An 18,503-nucleotide genomic window follows, 5' to 3' on the forward strand; every position below is an offset into this window, starting at 1 on the left:
CTATATTTAAGTCGCAATTAGTCATCATGCACAGTTTTTTGCTCCACAACTACGTAAGTTTGAATAGAAAAGAATAGTTACAAGGAACCCCGGTCAGGAGTTGCTGATCTCCAACCGGGCGCCTCCCCAGGTGGCGGATAGGGGAATGCTATATAGATATATATAGTACTGGCATAGCCAGGGCGGACCAAAATCAGCACTGCTGCCTTGCAGGAGCCAGGGGACTGGCAAAGGCTAGGGGAAGAACACCCCAACAGAAAATTACCTGGTCCTCCAGGTTGGGGGTTGGGCGCAGGGCTAACAACCCGGCCCCATAAAAGAAAAAATGGTTCAGAAACCAAACACTATGCCTCGGAAAGGAAGATATAAAGGAAACGAACCTGGCAAACTTCTAAAGGACTACGAGATAAGGATTGGAACATGGAATACCCAAACTATGCTACAAGCAGGAAAAATGATGGAAATGGCACAAGAAATGATGAAATATAAGATAGATGTAATGGCATTACAGGAGATAAGGTGGCAGGGAAGTGGAATTATAAGAAGACCAGAGTTTACCATGATATATAGTGGAACCAGAGAAAGAACTGGATTATTTGGAACTGGTTTTATGATTCAGAAAGAAACCAGCAAGAAAATATTGGAGATAGAAACAATAAATGAGAGAATCTGTAGATTGAGAATAAAAGGAAAGTTTAGAAATCTAACGTTGCTGTCAATACATGCACCAACTGAAGAAAAAGAAGATAGAGAAAAAGAGACATTTTATGAATTATTAGAAAGTACATATGAGAAAATATCAAAAAATGACCAGATATTAATTATTGGTGATTTTAATGCTAAAATTGGGAAGGAGGAAGCCATATATAAGGCTAGCGGAGAACATACTATCCACAACATAAGTAATGAAAACGGAGCATATTTAATACAATTTTCTTTAAGAAACAATTTGATAATAAGTAGTACCACTTTCCCTCATAAAAACATTCATTTAGGAACTTGGAAGATTCCAGGAACCCAAGAAGTAAACCAAATAGATCATGTTCTCACCAATAAAAGATATAGGTCATCGATAATGGATGTCAGGAGCCTGAGGGGACCTAACATCGATTCGGATCACTACATGGTGCGAGCAAAAATAAGATTAAAAATTGTTAAAGTAGACAGAAGTAAACAAAGAATGTTAGGAAAAAGATGGGACACAGATAAATTTAAAGATAGAGAGGTGTGTGAAACCTTTAAAGCCACCATTAATGAAAAAATTACTGAGCAAACAGAAGAGATAGAAGAGAGGAATAGTAATGAAGAATGGAAAAATATAAAATCAATAATATTAAAAACAGCTGAAGAGAAAATAGGAGAAAAGAAAAGAGAATATGGAAAACCATGGTTTGATGAAGAATGCGAAGAGGCCATCCAGAAGAAGAATGAAGCAAGAAAAAAGAAGTTACAGAGAGAAACTAGAAGCAATTGTGGAAGGTACACAGAATCAAGAAGAGCTGCTAAAAGAATATGTACCCAAAAGAAAAGACAATATTTAAAACAAAGATTAGTGGAAGTAGAGGAATTAGATAAAAAAATGAGAGAAGAAAATTCTATCAAGCCATGTTCAGTCTTACAAAAGAATATAAACCAGAAATTGAAGGATGTAAAGATAAAAATGGAGAAATGCTGTATGAAGAAAGACAGATCAGAAAACGGTGGGCAGAAAATTTCAAAGAAAAACTGTCAAGAAGAGAAAATGGAATAGAAGCCGGAAATACAGAACGGGAAACAGAAGAAGAGGAAGAAGAAACAATAGAACCACCAACGTTAGATGAAGTAACAAAAACAATCAGGAGATTGAAAAATAATAAAGCACCAGGAAGTGATAATATGGTAGCCGAAATGATTAAACATGGAGGCGCACAACTATACCAGAAAATACACGAGCTGATTAGTAAAATATGGAGAAAGGAGGAACTACCGGACGAATGGAGACAAGGGATTATATGTGCCATTTATAAGAAAGGAGACAAATACAACTGTAGCAACTATAGAGGAATAACATTGTTAAATGTTGGATATAAAATATTCTCGAGTATATTAAATAAAAGGATACAAGAAATAATTGAACCCATCCTTGGAGAGTATCAAGCAGGATTCCGGGAAAATAAGAGCACCATAGACCAAATATTTGTAATTAGACAAATATTAGAGAAACATTATGAACATGGGAGCGAACTACATGTGCTGTTTGTAGATTTTAAACAGGCCTTTGATAGTGTACGAAGAGAAGAACTAAGTAAAGCAATGGAAAGAATTGGTATACCCAAAAAACTAAGACAACTTGTACAGATGACTCTGATGGATACCTCAGCAAGAGTAAAAGTAAAAGGACAACTCAGTGAAGAGTTCACATTTGACAAAGGGGTAAAACAAGGGGACGGATTGTCGACTACACTATTTAATATAGCATTGAATGATGCTATAAAACAGATTGACCAAAGAGGTACCATCTTTAATAAAAGCTCACAAATCTGCGCTTATGCAGATGATATAGCAATCATTGCAAGATCTATGAATAAGTTAACACAAGTATTTAACGACATGGAGAATTATACTAAGGAAATGGGCCTAGAAGTAAACATAAATAAAACAAAATATATGAAAATAGCACGAAAACCAGAAAGAAGAAAAGAAATAGAGATAGGTAATAAGAAGTTCGAGGTAGTACATGAATTCAAATACCTGGGAAATCAAATAAATGAAATAAATAACATAGGAAGATGCGTGGAAGGAAGGATCAGAGCAGGAAATAGAGCATATTATGCAAATAGAAATCTGCTGAAAAGTAAGATAATAACAAGAACAACAAAAATGAAAATATACAATACATTAATCAGGCCAGTAGTAACATATGGAGCCGAAACTTGGACGTTGACCAAAGGTACAGAAAGAAGGCTAATGGTATTTGAAAGAGCAATATTAAGAAAAATATTTGGACCAACTAGAGAAGAAATAGGATGGAGAATAAAATACAACCACGAACTAGAGGAACTAGTAAAACATAAAAATATAGTACGCTTTATTAAAGCCAGGAGAATCAGCTGGATAGGACATGTATACCGCCTACCAAAAGAAGCCATGCCGAGAAGAATAATAGAGAGTAAGCTATATTCAACTAAAAGGAAAGGAAGACCTAGAAGCAGATGGAAAGAAGAAGTATGCACGGACCTAAACAAGATAGGAGTAACAAGATGGAAACAGAAATGCCAGGACAGACAGAAATGGAGGGACATAGTGGAGGAGGCCATGGCCCGACAGGAGCTGTAGCGCCGGATGGTAAGGTAAGGTAAGTTACAAGGAACACAGACATTTTCTAGTAAAAAAGCATGATCTCGGCGCTTTACAAAAGTAGGAAAAACATTTTTTCTTTGTAATTAACAAATCACCCAACTTTTTAACCGCTACGGCCACTAGGCCTAACCATAACAAAACATATCAGGTTCAACTACAGTTTCTGCCTCGATCAATACTCTCATCACGGGAATTTTAACGTCCTTTCTACAACAATTCTTTTCTCAAAAACCACGATCGTGCAGTTATGCAACGTGCGTGTATAAATTTTAGCCACAGAAGATCCTGCATGCGTAGGGGTTCGAGGAATAAAGAGTGCCTGACACATGGCAACCGTTACGGAGTAAGGGGGACGGGATGGATAAAGCCGCGTTTACACCGAATGTTCCCTGCAAACGTTATGAACTCTTTGTTACCAACACGGTTAATAACAGATGTTGTCAAAATGTTGGTAGCCATAACACCACTTTCACTTTACTTTTGTTAATAACTTTTGTTAACATTTTGGCTGCAAGATGCCGACCGTGGAGGACGTTGTACTCTCTGTGGCAGCATGTGTCATTTTGTCGAAACAGATAAGACCGAAGATTCTGGGTGAGACCTTCACTGCGGACAGGAGCTAATTGTAGGGGAAGTGCCCTTTGATCTGTAGCGACTTCTAGTGGATAACAACATTTCTGTTTCCAACGCGGGAAATCTGTTGAAAACATGAGATGTTGATAAGAAATTCACAAGCGTTCTTCGAAATATTAACGACATTTGCTGGTAACATGTGTGAGCAACCCCGGTGTAAACGCGGCTTAAGAGCATGGATAAATCCTGGAAAGTTTCGATACAAAGTTTGTTTTCCAACAGTTTTGTTATCCTGAATTGGTATTGAACTACACCCATGTAGCACACATTGTTGGGCCAACGTTGGGTGATTGTCGGCATGGTTGGGAAGTGGTTGGTAGTTCTAGCCAACGAATATCTTACGTTGGGCCAATGATTCACATTGTTGGCAGACATGGTTGTCAATTACGCCCATATTGTAGGTTTGCCCAACATTGCATTCAAGGTTTGGTACAGTGGCCAGTGACGTTATGCCAAACGAGAAAGAGGGAGTAAAATTCCCCCTGTCGATCAGCAAGACCCTACAGTGAGAAATAAATTCTGTTTAACGTTAAAAAATGTGCAAAAGCAATCACTTAAAGTGAAAATGACGTGTAGAATTAGATATTTCCAGAGCTTGAACATTTTCCGTCCCGAAAATTTCCCGACTTCCCGTCGAGAATGTCGGAATTTAAAAAATTTCCGACCCCGTCCCGACCCAAAAAATGCTGTCCCGCACACACCTCTAAAAACAATCACTGGAAATAGCGTGTAAAATTCGAGTTTCATGAAGTGTCGGGAAAAATAAAATATTTCTCGTCCCGAAAATTTTCCGATTTACTAGGAAAATGGTGAATTTTACCCGTCCCGACCAGAAATTTTCTGTCCCGCACTTACCTAATGTGAACGAATAGTGCGAATTCAATTTCTATTGCGCTACAATGTAAAGCTTAGGGCAACCAAATGAAGAACAAAATTCTTTCAGGACAAAACGAACCTCGGGCTGTTGCCGGAAAGTATAGCAAAGAACATTCTCAATGAATTTAGTTAAATATAGACGTAAAAACGATGGTGTGCTCTTTGATTTGTTCATCCTCCGGAGAATTTTTTTCATAATAATTTCACATAACGATTTATATCGAAATACATATAATCGATGTGTGTTTGAAAGTCGATTGTGACTTTGTGATGGCGGCCAAAGTGGATAAGGATATGTGACGACTGACGAGTTAAATGTTTTTCTTACTGAAGACGACGTTGAGAAAGGTAAGTGACACCTGATTTAGTTCGATAATAGTACAGAGAATGAAAAATAATGTTATAATTTACTTGCAGAGTTATTAATATTTACATAGTTATAAAAGTTATGCATTCCGAGGCAGTTTTTGGTAACGGTTAGATTTTTAAGAATTTACTAAATAGCATTGTATGTATCAACATTTTCTCCCGGATTTCATTATTAAACATGTCTAGGAACCTACGACCAAAAATTGGTGAGAGTATCACCATGAAATCGGGATGTAATAGATCGAACATGTGCCAGTTTTCTTTTCTTGGGGACCAAAAATTCAATTTTTGTGGGTCTCTTAATTGCAATTGAAATTATAAATTATTTCCTTGTTATGCATTATGAGAAACATCGACAATTTTTCCGAGAGAGGCTCTGAATCACACAACCTCAACGAAGAATGTTGAAAGAGTATTTTTCGTATCTTTCCAGTTGCCAGTTGCTCAAGTTCCTTTTGTTTTATTGTGATTTCATCATGTTATGAATGCAATTTTGACATGGTTTGATTTCGATTTACTTCTGCTAACACCTATTGCAGAGTTGTAGCGATTGCTTAAGATTTTGTTCAATATGTGCCTTTGTGATAAGGTGATAAAGAGGAGTGGGCTAAGGATACATCCTTGTTTAAGTCCTACTATAGTCTCAAATTCTTGAGACTCTGCATTGCAGGTGCGGACATAGTTTCTACATTTCTTATACAGACTCTGCGTTGCTGTAATTAATTGATTGCTAACCTTTCTTTGTTTTAGTATTTTCCATATTTCATCCCTCGGAATGGTGTCGAAGGCTTTCTCTAGATCTATGAAAGCCATATGTGCCTCTTTTCCATATCTCATCAGTTTTTCACTGATTTGTCTGATGGTAAATATGAGGTCTTGTGTGCTTCTTCCTGGTCGGAATCCGCACTGTGCCTCGTCTAGCTGTGGCTCTACTACTTTCCTTATTCTATCTTCTAGTATCCTCGCATATACTTTCCCCGGCACACTCAATAGTGATATCCCACGATGGTTTTTGCAGTCTCTATTATCTCCTTTTTTAAATATTGGCACAATGACACTACACTCCCATTCAGCTGGTATCTTCTTTGCTTTCCAAATTAGATTAATAATCTTGAGTAGTATGTCTTGACCACTTTTGCCCATGAATTTAAGCATCTCATGTCCTGCCGCTTTGCCTAGTTTCATTTTCTTTAGTGCTCTTTTTAGCTCCTCCATAGTTATTTCTTCTTCAGTTTCTCCCTCCTCTTGGTGTTGCTGTTTTTCTTCCTCAGTCTGTTCTTTCTCCTTTTCTCCAATTTCCATATTTCCTCCAAGCAGTTCTTGGAAATATTCTTTCCACCGCTCCATAATGTCATTTTCACTTCGGAGGAGGTTACCACTTTTGTCTTTTATGAACTTAAGAGGACATTGCTTCTCTGTTCGCATCGATTTTAATACTTTGTAGAACAGCTTTTGGTAATTTTGTAGGTTTCCTTCCATTGCTTCTCCAAATTTTTCCCATGACTGTTGTTTTGCATCTTTCACTATATTCTTCACTACTAATCTTTGATGTTTATAAGCTTCATAGTCACTTAAATGTTTTGTGAGTAGGTATTTTTTCCACCGTTGCTTCTTTTCCTTTACCATTTCTTTTATCTCTTCCGTCCACCATGCTGTTCTTCTTTGTTGTTGCTTTCCGCTGGACTTTCCGCAGATTTCGGCCGCTGCTCCTAAGATTGCCTCTTTATATAAACTCCATATTTCTTCCAGTTTATCTTCTCTCATAGTGGGCCATTCCAATGTTTCCACCCTTTGTTTCACAGCCTCTTGATAGTCTTTTTGTCTTGCCTCTTCTCTCAATTTATATACCTTTATTCTTTCTTTAGGTTTCCTTTTGTTATCACCAGGGTCATTGGTCTTGATATTAACATGTAACTGAATAATTACTAAATAGTGGTCACTTCCAATCTCGTAACCTCTATATGCTCTTGCATCTAAGATAAATCTCCACTGTTTCCTCTGTGTCAATATGTAGTCAATAATAGATTTTTCTTTTCGGCTGGGGACTTCTCTTGTATATCTATGTGTTTCTTTATGTGGGAACATTGTGTTCGTAATTACAAAATCATTTCCTGCACACATATCTAGTAATCTTCTCCCATTATTATTCTGGTGCGTCTCGCCGTATTTCCCTAACAGCCCTTCCATTCCTTCTATGTTATTTCCAACTCTGCCATTAAAGTCACCTAATACAAAGACAGCTCCCATAGTGTCATCCACTGTCCTCTGCAGCTCTTCGTAAAATCTATCTTTCTCTTCTGCTATATCATCTTCATTTGGTGCATATATAGCAATAAAAGTAGTGTCTTCATTTATGCTACTGTTAAAGGTTAAAGTTACCAAGATTATTCTTTCATTGATGAATTTCCAGCATTTAACATAATGTCTGTAGGCCTCGGAGATTACTATAGCCACTCCTCCTTTTGCTCTCTGTTCTTTGCCTACGCCTGAATGAAACATTAGGAACCTTTCATCACTATTTGGTTCTATTATTTGTTCATATCCATTTCCTTTTTTCTTGGTCTCTGTCACCGCCAATATATTCAATTTTGCTCTCACCATTTCCGTCATTAATTCAAACTCCTTTCTAGCAAGTCCACGTACATTCCAGGTTGCCACTCTCATTATCCTTTTCCCTCTCTTGGTCGTCAACAGTTTAATCAGTCCGGTTTCTCCTCTGTAGTTTCTTTTAATAATTTCATCTCGGACACTCGGGTTATCAGCCCTAGTTCCAAAGCCTTGTGGGAGGGGCTGCCTCCCTTATAGCCCTCGGCCTGCTAGATTTTCTTTTAGGGTTTCTTCCCTTAGCCTTTGAGGTTTCTCCCTCTCACTGCAAGGCAGCAGTTTGCCTCGGTCCGGGACTGCTTATTCGGCTTTCCCCTTATTCGCAGCTAACCCCCATATCTGGGGGCCATTCGCTATCCGCCACCTGCGACCCGCCCAGTAGCTGAGGCTCGCCCTGGGAGCGAGGTTTTTAAAACCAATATATATAAACCATTGTGCCTTCGCCGATGACATATTAATATTGGGAGATTCCGAAAGTAATTTACAAAAGAACGTGAGAATCTGGGAAAAAGAGTTAAAAAAGAGGGGTATGAAGATAAATGATAAAAAGACTCAGACCATGATGATGGCACGACAGCCAAATATTCATCAGATTGCTTTGAATAATGGAACGACATTAGAACAGACTACAGATTTTAAATACCTCGGGGTTATAGTGCAGCAAGATGGTAGAATAGATGGTGAAATTATAGCTCGATCCCAAGCCTCAGGGAGACTCTTTAATGCGCTAAAGAGAAATTTCCTAAATAATCCATTAGTGACCAAAAATACGAAAATCCGTGTGTATAAAGTGATATATTTACCTACATTACTTTATGGTAGTGAAACCTGGACATTGACAAATAAACATAGGAGTAAAATACAGGCTTCAGAAATGAGATTTCTCCGCAAAATAGAAGGGAAAACAAGAAGAGACAAAATTAGGAATCAGACCATTAGAGCTAGCCTGGGCGTATCACCAGTGCTTGAGAGAATCGAACAGAACCAGTTACGATGGTTTGGGCACATACAAAGAATGGAAGACTCCAGAATAGCTAAACAAGCCTTGAATGCAAAGATGCAAGGAGCAAGACCACGCGGGAAACCCAGAAGAACATGGGAAGAAGATGTGAAGGCAGCTGTAGAGGCTAGAGGAGGAGAGTGGAGGAGAGCAAAGGAGCTGGCCCGAGACAGAATCCGATGGAAGACCCTCTGGGAAACCTCAACACCGCAAGGTAGAAGAGGATCGACTAAGTAAGTAAGTAAGTATGTGCCTTTGTGGTAAATGTTTACTATCCTTCGGACACCCATAACTTCTGAGTTTCGTCAATTATTGACATTTCTTCTTACCTATCTGCTTCGCGAATCATTTTTTAACGTGTATTCACGTTTTTTTGATCATTTTTTTTTTTAAAAAAAGTGTTTTTGTAACTGAAGAACATACGTTTCCGCAAATGGTTTGTGGGGCTATGCGGGAATGGTGTGTGGGGCTATGCGAGAATGTTGTGTGGGGCTACGCATATTTTTTTCGAAACCAATTTTTAACTATTGTAACCTATTGTGACCCTACCTAACCTAACCTTACCGGAAATGGTTCGTGGGGCTATGCATCAATGATTGAATTTCCGCTATGAAACATTACTACATCACACAAAACACCTTCCAGATGTTAGACAATACTACAGGAACTTATTACGGTAAGTAGTTTCTTTTGTAGAAATGAAGAAATCTGTCCGAAGGAGGATAGTAAACTAGTACCACTAAGAAGATACACTAACATGTTTGTAACTGTACAACGACACACTGTAGCTATTTTCCTGTTTCAATTTGTAATATGTATATTGTACTGATTGCAAGAGATTGATCTTTTACTTTTACTGGCATCTTCATTCTAGGTGAAGGCAAAGCAACTTCGGCTCTACAATCTACATCTGGGTCAGACGAGAATTGCAAATTGCCAGTTTCATGGGAGTAGTTCATCAGTTATTTCACGTCATCGGGCAAAAATTGAGAATAGACTGTTAGAAATACATGAAAATCAGAAGCTTATTTTGGAAAATTTGAATCCAACATTGATATCCTCAAATCAGCCCTTGCCTGAAAATCTAAAGCTTCCTTGTCAAACAGAGGATGACATTCAGAGGGTGGAAGAGTAGTTACTTTCTTCTCCTGAGCACATGAAGCAGATGGTAAGTTGACATATGTTCGTGAGTGAAATCATTAATGTCAAACTTTTTTTGTGTGTGTTAATCGAGCAGTTAACATTTTCAGCATAATTGACTGTAGCTCAAAGTGGTATGTTGTAATTTAAGAGAGATCAATTACATTCTAAACTCCATGTGCTTCTTTTACTTCAATATAAGTTTCACTGTAAAAATCATGCAAATTGAAGTATTTCAGTTTTCATAAAAATTTCGATCTCCGGGAGACGTCTCAAATTCGTTTATTTTGTTATTTTTCACATTTGTACTTACCTATTATGCATTGCTAAAGATTCTTTAAGGTGGGATTTCGCTTTTTTGACGAAAATAATTTCAATTTTGCACATATCGAGTAATTATTTTTGTTCCTTCTTCGCTTGCGTTACACACAATATGGTGGGCAAATCTTGACTAACGTTGTCTATCGTCAGTGGGTATGCAGTGTTTCCAACCTTCCTAACTAAAAAATAACTACTTCCCTAGTTAAAAGAAGGGTTATCTTAGTTACGGTAGGTTAGGTTAACATAGTTAAAAAAAGGGTTACATTAGTTACGTTACATTAACTTTGTTAAGTTAACATACTCAAAAACCATGTACATTAAGATGCAGATTTACATAGGTTATGTAACGTTAACATAGTTACAAATATGTGTGGTTGGAAACACTGACCGGGGGTTACGTCATGAAATGCTCACAACATCTGGTTTATGTAGTGGAAGGAAATAGAGGCAACAGCTTTCGTGCATCAGAGAGACAAACATTAATCTAGAAAAATACATGATTTACCGGCCAAATAAATTGAACGATGGAAGAAAACACTTCCATGACCTTTCAAAAGTGTACAGAAACTCAGTTCCGTTCTGTAAAATTGAAGAAATACGTTTCCCGGAGATTGAAATTTTACGATAAAATGTGTACCTTGTATCGCCCACAGTGCAGTCAGTGCTTCTTGATTGAATTAATGTTTCGTTGTAGGAATCATACATGAGTTTCATTGGAGGCAAAAACCTACAGCAAATTGAGTGAAGAATTCTGGATAAAATATTTTCTAATGCATTGGCAGCAAGTCATAACTGGACTGGAGAACACAACAAAATACCTCTCCGACATTTGAAATTATTGGAACTTGTACCAAGTAAGTTAGAAGGCTGTTCTTTTTTTCTTTTTTCAATTGGTAACTAAATATGGCTGTAGGGCCATTACTTGTTGATGTAAAATCCAAATGTACATGATGGAAAGTTTTAGAACATTTAGTATTAATAGTAAGCATTCTTTTACATAAGTCTTTAAAAATCCTCTAATAAGGACATTTCAAAAATGTATTCTGAGAAGAAACATTTTTATTTAAAAAAAAACCTCATTTGTTGTTTAATTTTACCATTGTTTTTGGTATATATATTTTTTTACTTCAGCTGTCTTATTTACTTAATAGGAAAAACTAATATTATTTCATGTAACACTGAAGTATTCTGCTTTTACTAGAACAGTGTTCATAAGTGCAAACTCATTTGTCACATTTCAGCAAGCCTGGCTCAGTTAGTTGAGCTTTCACTTTATATTCAGAAGGTAGTGAGTTAGATCTCAGATGAGGCCAGGCTAGCCATGCAGTTTCTTCCCTGCAGTTTTACATGACTCACACGAAATGAATATTGTGGCAAATCTCTGTAATTCCTTTCTCATCCTTTCCCTACCATATAGTCATGGGCTTCCGGATGGGGTGCATGCCCCCCCCCCCCGCCGGAAAATTAAAGTCAACCAAAAATTATGTATTTCACACACATAATTTCATTTTAGCCACAATAATATCTGTTAATTGTTGCATGAACACCATAAATTCAAATTTGAGCAATTTGTTTTTAGGAAACAACACTATTTTTGGGGGAAAATGTGCCTTGTTTGCCCCCTACCCTGGGAAAAAAATACCTTCCTTGCCCCTCCCTGGAAAAAATCCTGCGGACGTCCATGCATATAGTATAAGTAACTGTCTAGATGTGAAGGATTAATGTCACCCCACATGGATAATATGTGAATATTAGTTTCCTTTCATGGGACAGGGAATAAGTTTAATCCTCATACTAAAGATAGGTCCAAGTACACATATCATATGGTATTTTACATTTGAGTTCATCCATGGATCTAACAGTTTGAATTGTTTCTAGTTTCAGTTCGAAGGAATTCATGTACAACAAATGCATCAGATTATGAAATACACTCAGTGATACAAAGCTGGTTCCGCTTTGTCAATGATAGAAATGGCAGCCGGGAGCAACGTAGAAAGGAAAAGGCAAGTGCAGGAACATCAAGAAATAAGTAAACAAGTAAAGACTGGTGATAGTTTTTCAGCAAGATATGAGAGACGAGTCATTTCTAAAGCTGCAGAAATTATAATGAGTGAATTTCATGAAGTCCCTTCTGTTTCAGGATCTACAGACATAATTCAAAGTGGTTTGTTCTGTTGTTCAGACTACAAGTTCATTTGACTGTATCAAATCTATACTTTTGCCTGAAAATGAGAATTGTATTGTGGGAACAACCTCACCTGATGATTGCTTCTTAATGAAAGATGGTGGGTGATGTTGTTGTTGTAAACTCCATTGAAAAGGATTGTAGTAATGATGGTTTGTACATATAATTTAAATTGAACATTTTCATAAACAAATTGGACATTTTCATAAACAAATTGGACATTTTCACTTCACCTCTTCCAAGCAGTAGATTGTTTATGTTTAAGTTAAAAGAATGTAAGAACAGAGTTATTGTATCCTCAAGTTATTTACATAAAAAGTATATTCGTGTATTCTTACAGCAGATTTCGCTGACACATCAGCATTTGGATGTATTCCATTTTGTAATAATAAGCTATTCTATTGAAATGACATTGTGTTCTTTGACACCTAAATTGTCAACCTCTTGCACCTTTTTTCCTTCAATAAATACAATAGCATCTTGCTACTTTTTTTGTAATGTGTGATGGTAATTATAGTATATGTAAAATTCGTTTTGCTTATTGGCTCCGCTAAGAAATGTTTTACTTTTATAATGATAAATACATAAGTTTTTTTATCATTCCTTGTATTCTTCTCCAGTGTATGAAAATGTCTTAATAATATAATCTTAATAAATTTTTATACATACAAGAAATGATGCAGTTGTTTGTAAAATATTTATTAATATTATAAAGAAACTTGCCAAAAGTATTAACATTGGCATGTTGGTTTTTGGTTTGAGTATTAATGGTTGTGAAGTTTTTCCACTGTATTAGCCCAATGCTGGGAAATAGATTTGGTTGGAAGATTGTTGGCAAAGTTTTTCCATTGTAGTTGGGCCAACGTTGGGAAATAGGTTTGGTTGGGAGATGGTTGGCAAAGTTTTTCCATTGTAGTTGGGCCAACGTTGGGAAATTGATTTGGTTGGGAGATGGTTGGCAAAGTTTTTCCATTGTAGTTGGGCCAACGTTGGGAAATAGTTGGTTGGGAGATTGATGGCAAGGCGGATATCGCCAACAGTTTGCCAACCGTTGGCACAAAAAATTTGTAACCATTTACCAACGTTGGCCCAACCTTTGTGTGCTACATGGGCAGCTAGGATCGTAGCAGTTAGTTAACACACTATTCTGTTCATCTTTTGAAACTTTTCAGGTACTACAAATCGACAATAACACTCGAAATAGACGATTACGTTACATTTACATGTAAATGTAATGTAATTGTTTGAGCAATGTTAATTTGTTCGAGAAATAAAATATAAATAAGAATTTAAGAACTAAGAATATGATTCACATTTATTGATTTTACAGTATATTGATTGATTTGGTGTTTTAAAGTCTGTTTTATGCACAGTAAAGCCAATCGAGACTCGACCTACAGTTTAAAGTGGTATCCCAACAACTATGTGCCTCCACCTGGTATCGAACCCGTCGAACCTGGGACCCCTAATTTACAAGGCAACGACGCACAATATATTTCTTTCTGTACTGAAAACTTCCGTTTCACTTTACGGAAAGAATATAGAAACTTAGGAAAATATACTGGCTCTAAATTAAGAATCATAACATTGTGTAAGATGACATGAACTTTCGCTTGCTATTCATAAGTAAATATTGAACAGTATTTATTGATTTCATTAAACAAGGGAACAAAGGAAAAAGTGTGAGCAAAATAATTAGTTGCAAGTCTAGATTCAATGGTGACAGTTGTTGCTTGATATGTTGAAAATCTCGCCGTAACTGCCGACCTGAAGGCACCATGCAGTGCATATCAGCTCCCTCTCTCACTCTGTGTGGGAGTATGTAAATAGGGGTCCTAAACCAGCCTCAAATATGGTGTTAGAGATTTCAGAAACTGGAAAAATTCGATTGAAAATTTAAAGTTCATGGAAAACTTAAACTAATTTTACCTCGGAAAATAATAGTTGTCTCAATAATCAAATCGACTGAGGAGAAAGTATTTTAAACTTTTTGGATGTTATTGTTAGTTCATTCAAAATATCTTGCTCATGATAACCTGTACTCAGAAGAAAATTGCTACTACGAAAGAAAATTTCGTAGAACGTTTAAAAGACAGAAGGTAAAATTTTCCAAAATATTGAATTCAATAATTGTCTCTTCATTCCGTTTCCAGTCTCATAACTCTTATTTTGATCAAATATTGCTTATTTGATATATTAAAAATGTTTATGTGCAGATCTACCTGCTAATTTTATAAATCAGCGTTTAAAATGTTTTACATTATTAATGACTAGGCTATATATCTTGCAATTTCTTGCGCAACTCACACTGTTTCACATGCAAAATTATTTTTCACTTTCAACCCCTCTAGTGCATTCCAATTTAATAATTTGATTCCACCCCCCAAATAATTTGAAGCTACAGAAAGCAGTGATAATTCCTAATACTTTTGCCTTACGAATTTGAAAAATGTGGTACAGCAGCATGCCTGTGGTTTCATTTGAGGTGGGGGGCTAAACCTAGAGCCTATTGAACGTAGAGGCAACTTTAGTAAATAAGGCACAAACGGGTTTTCCTCTCTCCTTATGTATGTGTTTGTATGTGTTACCCCAGAAAACCAGAGAAGACGTAGAGTGAGGTACCGACAGATTTTTTCTTAGTGTTTAGAACTAAGTTACAATATTTAGAACGAAATTATAATATTTAGAACTAAATCAACCTTTTTATTTGCGTATTTTATTCATTATTCATAAATTAATCTTCTTCTTCCATTAGCATCACAACCCTTTGTGGGTTTTAGCTTTCTCAGACAAATCATTCCAATCTTTCCTCTTCTTTGCCATTTCTTTCCAATTTCTAACTTTGAGAATCTTTAAATCTTCGCATACATCTTCAATCCATCTCATCCTAGGTCTTCCAATTGGTCGCCTTCCCATAGGTTTCCATTCTAGTATACGTTTTATAGTTCTCATGTTATCCATTCTTTGTATGTGGCCTAACCATTTAATTCTTTGACTTTTAATATGTCGTATAATGTCTGCACCATTGATTAATTTTTCTAGTTCCACATTATTTCTTATTCTCCATATATCATGTTCTATCTGTACCGGGCCAAAGATCTTCCTTAAAATTTGTCTCTCAAATATACTTAGTTTGTTTCTATCTTTCTGTGTTAGGGTCCAGGTTTCAGCAGCATATGTAACCACTGGTCTTATCATAGTAAGATATATCTTCATTTTTGTATTTCGTTTCAGAAGTTTCGATTTTAGCAGGGATACATTTGCATAATAGGCCTTATTACCTTTCCTTATTCTTTCATCTATTTCAGATTCTATTTTATTGTTTTCATTAAGTATAGATCCAAGGTATGTAAAATTACTAACACATTCAAAGGAGTAATTATTTATTAATATTGATCTATTATTATTCATGTTAGTTCTATTAATATTCATGTATTTAGTTTTCTTTTCATTAATTTGGAGTCCTACTCTTGCAGCTTCCTCTACTAGGCTTATAAACGTTTCTGAAAGAGCTTTCTTAGTTCTTGCTACAATAGCTACATCATCAGCATATGCTGTGACTTGTTTTAGTCTCGTACTGATGTCTCCTCTCACATCTAATTTTTTAATCACCGAGTCCAAAACTAAATTAAATAATGTTGCTGAAAGAGGATCTCCTTGGCGGACTCCTGTCATGACATCGAAAAAGTCCGATCTTGCATTTTCAATTTTAACTGAGGCTCTAGTGTTTTGAATTGTCATTCGAATTAATCTTACTAATTTATTTGGTATTCCAATTTCTTGTAGCCTTTGTAGTGTTGTTGGTCTATATATTGAATCGAAAGCTTGTTTGAAATCAATAAACAAAACATGCAAATCTATATCATATTCATAGCATTTCTCAAAAATCAAACGCATCATCAGGATGTTATCTGTAGTACTTCTGTTGTTCCTAAATCCACTTTGATACTCTCCTATAATGTCTTCAGCATAATCAGTTAATCTGATGTTAATTATTGCTGCAAGTATTTTATATAGGTTGTTTAATAGTGATATGCCTCTATAATTTTCACAAACTGTTTTATCTCCTTTTTTAAGTATAGGGCATACTAGTGCTATGTTCCAATCATTTGGCATTTGTTCTCGATTCCATATATTAATTATAAGTTTATGTATTCGACGATACATTTCTTTTCCAGCTGCTTGTATAAGTTCACTATTCATATTGTCAATTCCTGGTGCTTTCATCTTTTTAAAGTTTTTAATTACTGTCTCCACTTCCTCGTATGTTGGTGCATCAACTAATATGTTTTCATTATCCTGCTGATTCATCGTATTCCTATAGGGCACTTCTAAATCCTGGTTGTGTTGAACTCCCTGGAAGTGTTCTTTCCATCTATTCATTATTTCTGCTTGTTCAGTTAGGATTTGACCATCTTTAGATTTTAGGTTTCTAGTTCTTGGTTTATACTGTTGTGTTATAACTTTCTGGGTTCGATAGAATTTTCTATATTCTTTTTTGGTGTTTAGTTCTTGTAACATTTCTATTTGTGTTTTTACTGCTTGGCGTTTCTTTTCTCTACACATTTTCTTAGCATGCTTTTTCAGATTTTCATATTTTTCTCTATTTGCTCTTGTAGTTCTATTAAGACATCTATTTCTAGCTTCATTTTTTGCTTTAACCACCTTTTTACATTCCTCATCATACCAATCTTCATTTTTTTCATATGCTTTGGTTCCTAAAACCTGATTAGCAATACTATCTATGATGTTTCTTAAATTATCCCATTCCACTTCTACATCATCTTCTTCTCCTATTTCATCAAGTTTCGTTTGTATTTCTTGTCTGTATGTGTTTTGTATAAAAGATTTCTTCAATTTTTTTATGTTCCATTTTTTAGTTTTCTTGTATATTCCTTCATTAACCATGCTAATTCTTTGTCTTATTTTAGTTCTAACAAGATAATGATCCGTATCGCAACTAGGTGCTCTATATGTTTTGACATCAATTATTAATGTAGCTCTCCTCTTATTGATCAATACATGATCAATTTGATTACATCGTTGTTCACCGGGTATTTTCCAGGTCCCTTTGTGGATTTTTTTATGCTTAAATCTAGTGCTACTGATATCAAGATTTTGTAATTGTGCTAATTGTATCAGCTTTTCTCCATTGTCACTTGTTTCTCTGTGTAGGGAAAATCTGCCTGACACTCCGCTGCTGCTGGATTCATTACCTATTTTCGCATTAAAATCGCCTAGTAGAATTAGTGCATCATGTTTTGGTACTCTATCACATACATCTGACAGTTCGCTATAGAAATGTTCAATATCTTCTTTGTTTGTGTCTTCAGTTGGTGCATATATAGATACAAAGGTCATATTGTTGAATTTTCCTTTTATTCTTAATTTACATATTCGGTCATTTATTGGTTCAAATCCAAGTATACATTTCCTCACATTTCCAGTAACTAAAAAACCTGTGCCATTTCTTCCTTTAATTGTTGGATGCCCACTATACATAAGAGAGAATTCTTTCTTTTTAATCCATCCATCCCCATTCCATCTTATCTCTTGTAATGCTGTTATTTGCATGTTATATTTTATTAGTTCGTCTGCAATTTCATTCATTTTGCCTGGTTGAAGCATGGTACGGACATTCCAGGTTGCCACGTTAAAATCCACATTCCTTAGCCTTTTACATTGCGTGGGTCGTCTCTTATAGATCCGTCCGGCTTTGCTTGTCTGAGAGTTCGTAGCGGGAGGTTGTTTTACGGGGTAAGGGTGCTGGCCTTACGCCCAACCCCCAACCTGGAGGACCAGGGATTTGTATTCGAGGTTCCTACCCCTAGGAAGACGGGCTTCACCATGCCTAAGAGCTCTTCCTACCCCTTGGTTTTCTGTCAGGGTTTTCCTTCCCTTAGCCTTTAGAGATCCCTCTCTTACCTGCAAGGCAGCAGGGGCAGTGCTTATTTAATGGCGGCACTTACTCGCCATGTCTCAGTGTCGTCGCTGGATTTTTGTGGTTTTTAAATGAGAGTTATCCTGCCAGAAATA

The 18,503-nt window shown here is 36.3% G+C and overlaps 1 protein-coding gene across 1 annotated transcript; it reads right to left on the reverse strand.

The window, feature by feature from the left end:
- Positions 1-2,545: 2,545 nt before the first annotated feature.
- On the reverse strand, positions 2,546-7,818 carry LOC145982347 (uncharacterized). The gene is made up of 2 exons (XM_083115904.1): positions 5,953-7,818; positions 2,546-2,557 (listed from the first exon to the last, which is right to left on the reverse strand). Exons 1-2 carry the CDS (start codon positions 7,816-7,818, stop codon positions 2,546-2,548), a joined length of 1,878 nt encoding a protein of 625 aa, XP_082972030.1.
- Positions 7,819-18,503: the final 10,685 nt, after the last annotated feature.

This window comes from Lepisma saccharinum, unplaced genomic scaffold, assembly GCF_977018435.1.
Source record: "Lepisma saccharinum unplaced genomic scaffold, izLepSacc3.1 HAP1_SCAFFOLD_142, whole genome shotgun sequence".
NCBI classification, from domain to species: domain Eukaryota; kingdom Metazoa; phylum Arthropoda; class Insecta; order Zygentoma; family Lepismatidae; genus Lepisma; species Lepisma saccharinum.

What these genes read in the sequence shown, in the direction of transcription:
- LOC145982347 (XM_083115904.1), bottom strand. Translation starts at nt 7,818, where the DNA reads ATGGTGAGAGCAAAATTGAATATATTGGCGGTGACAGAGACCAAGAAA.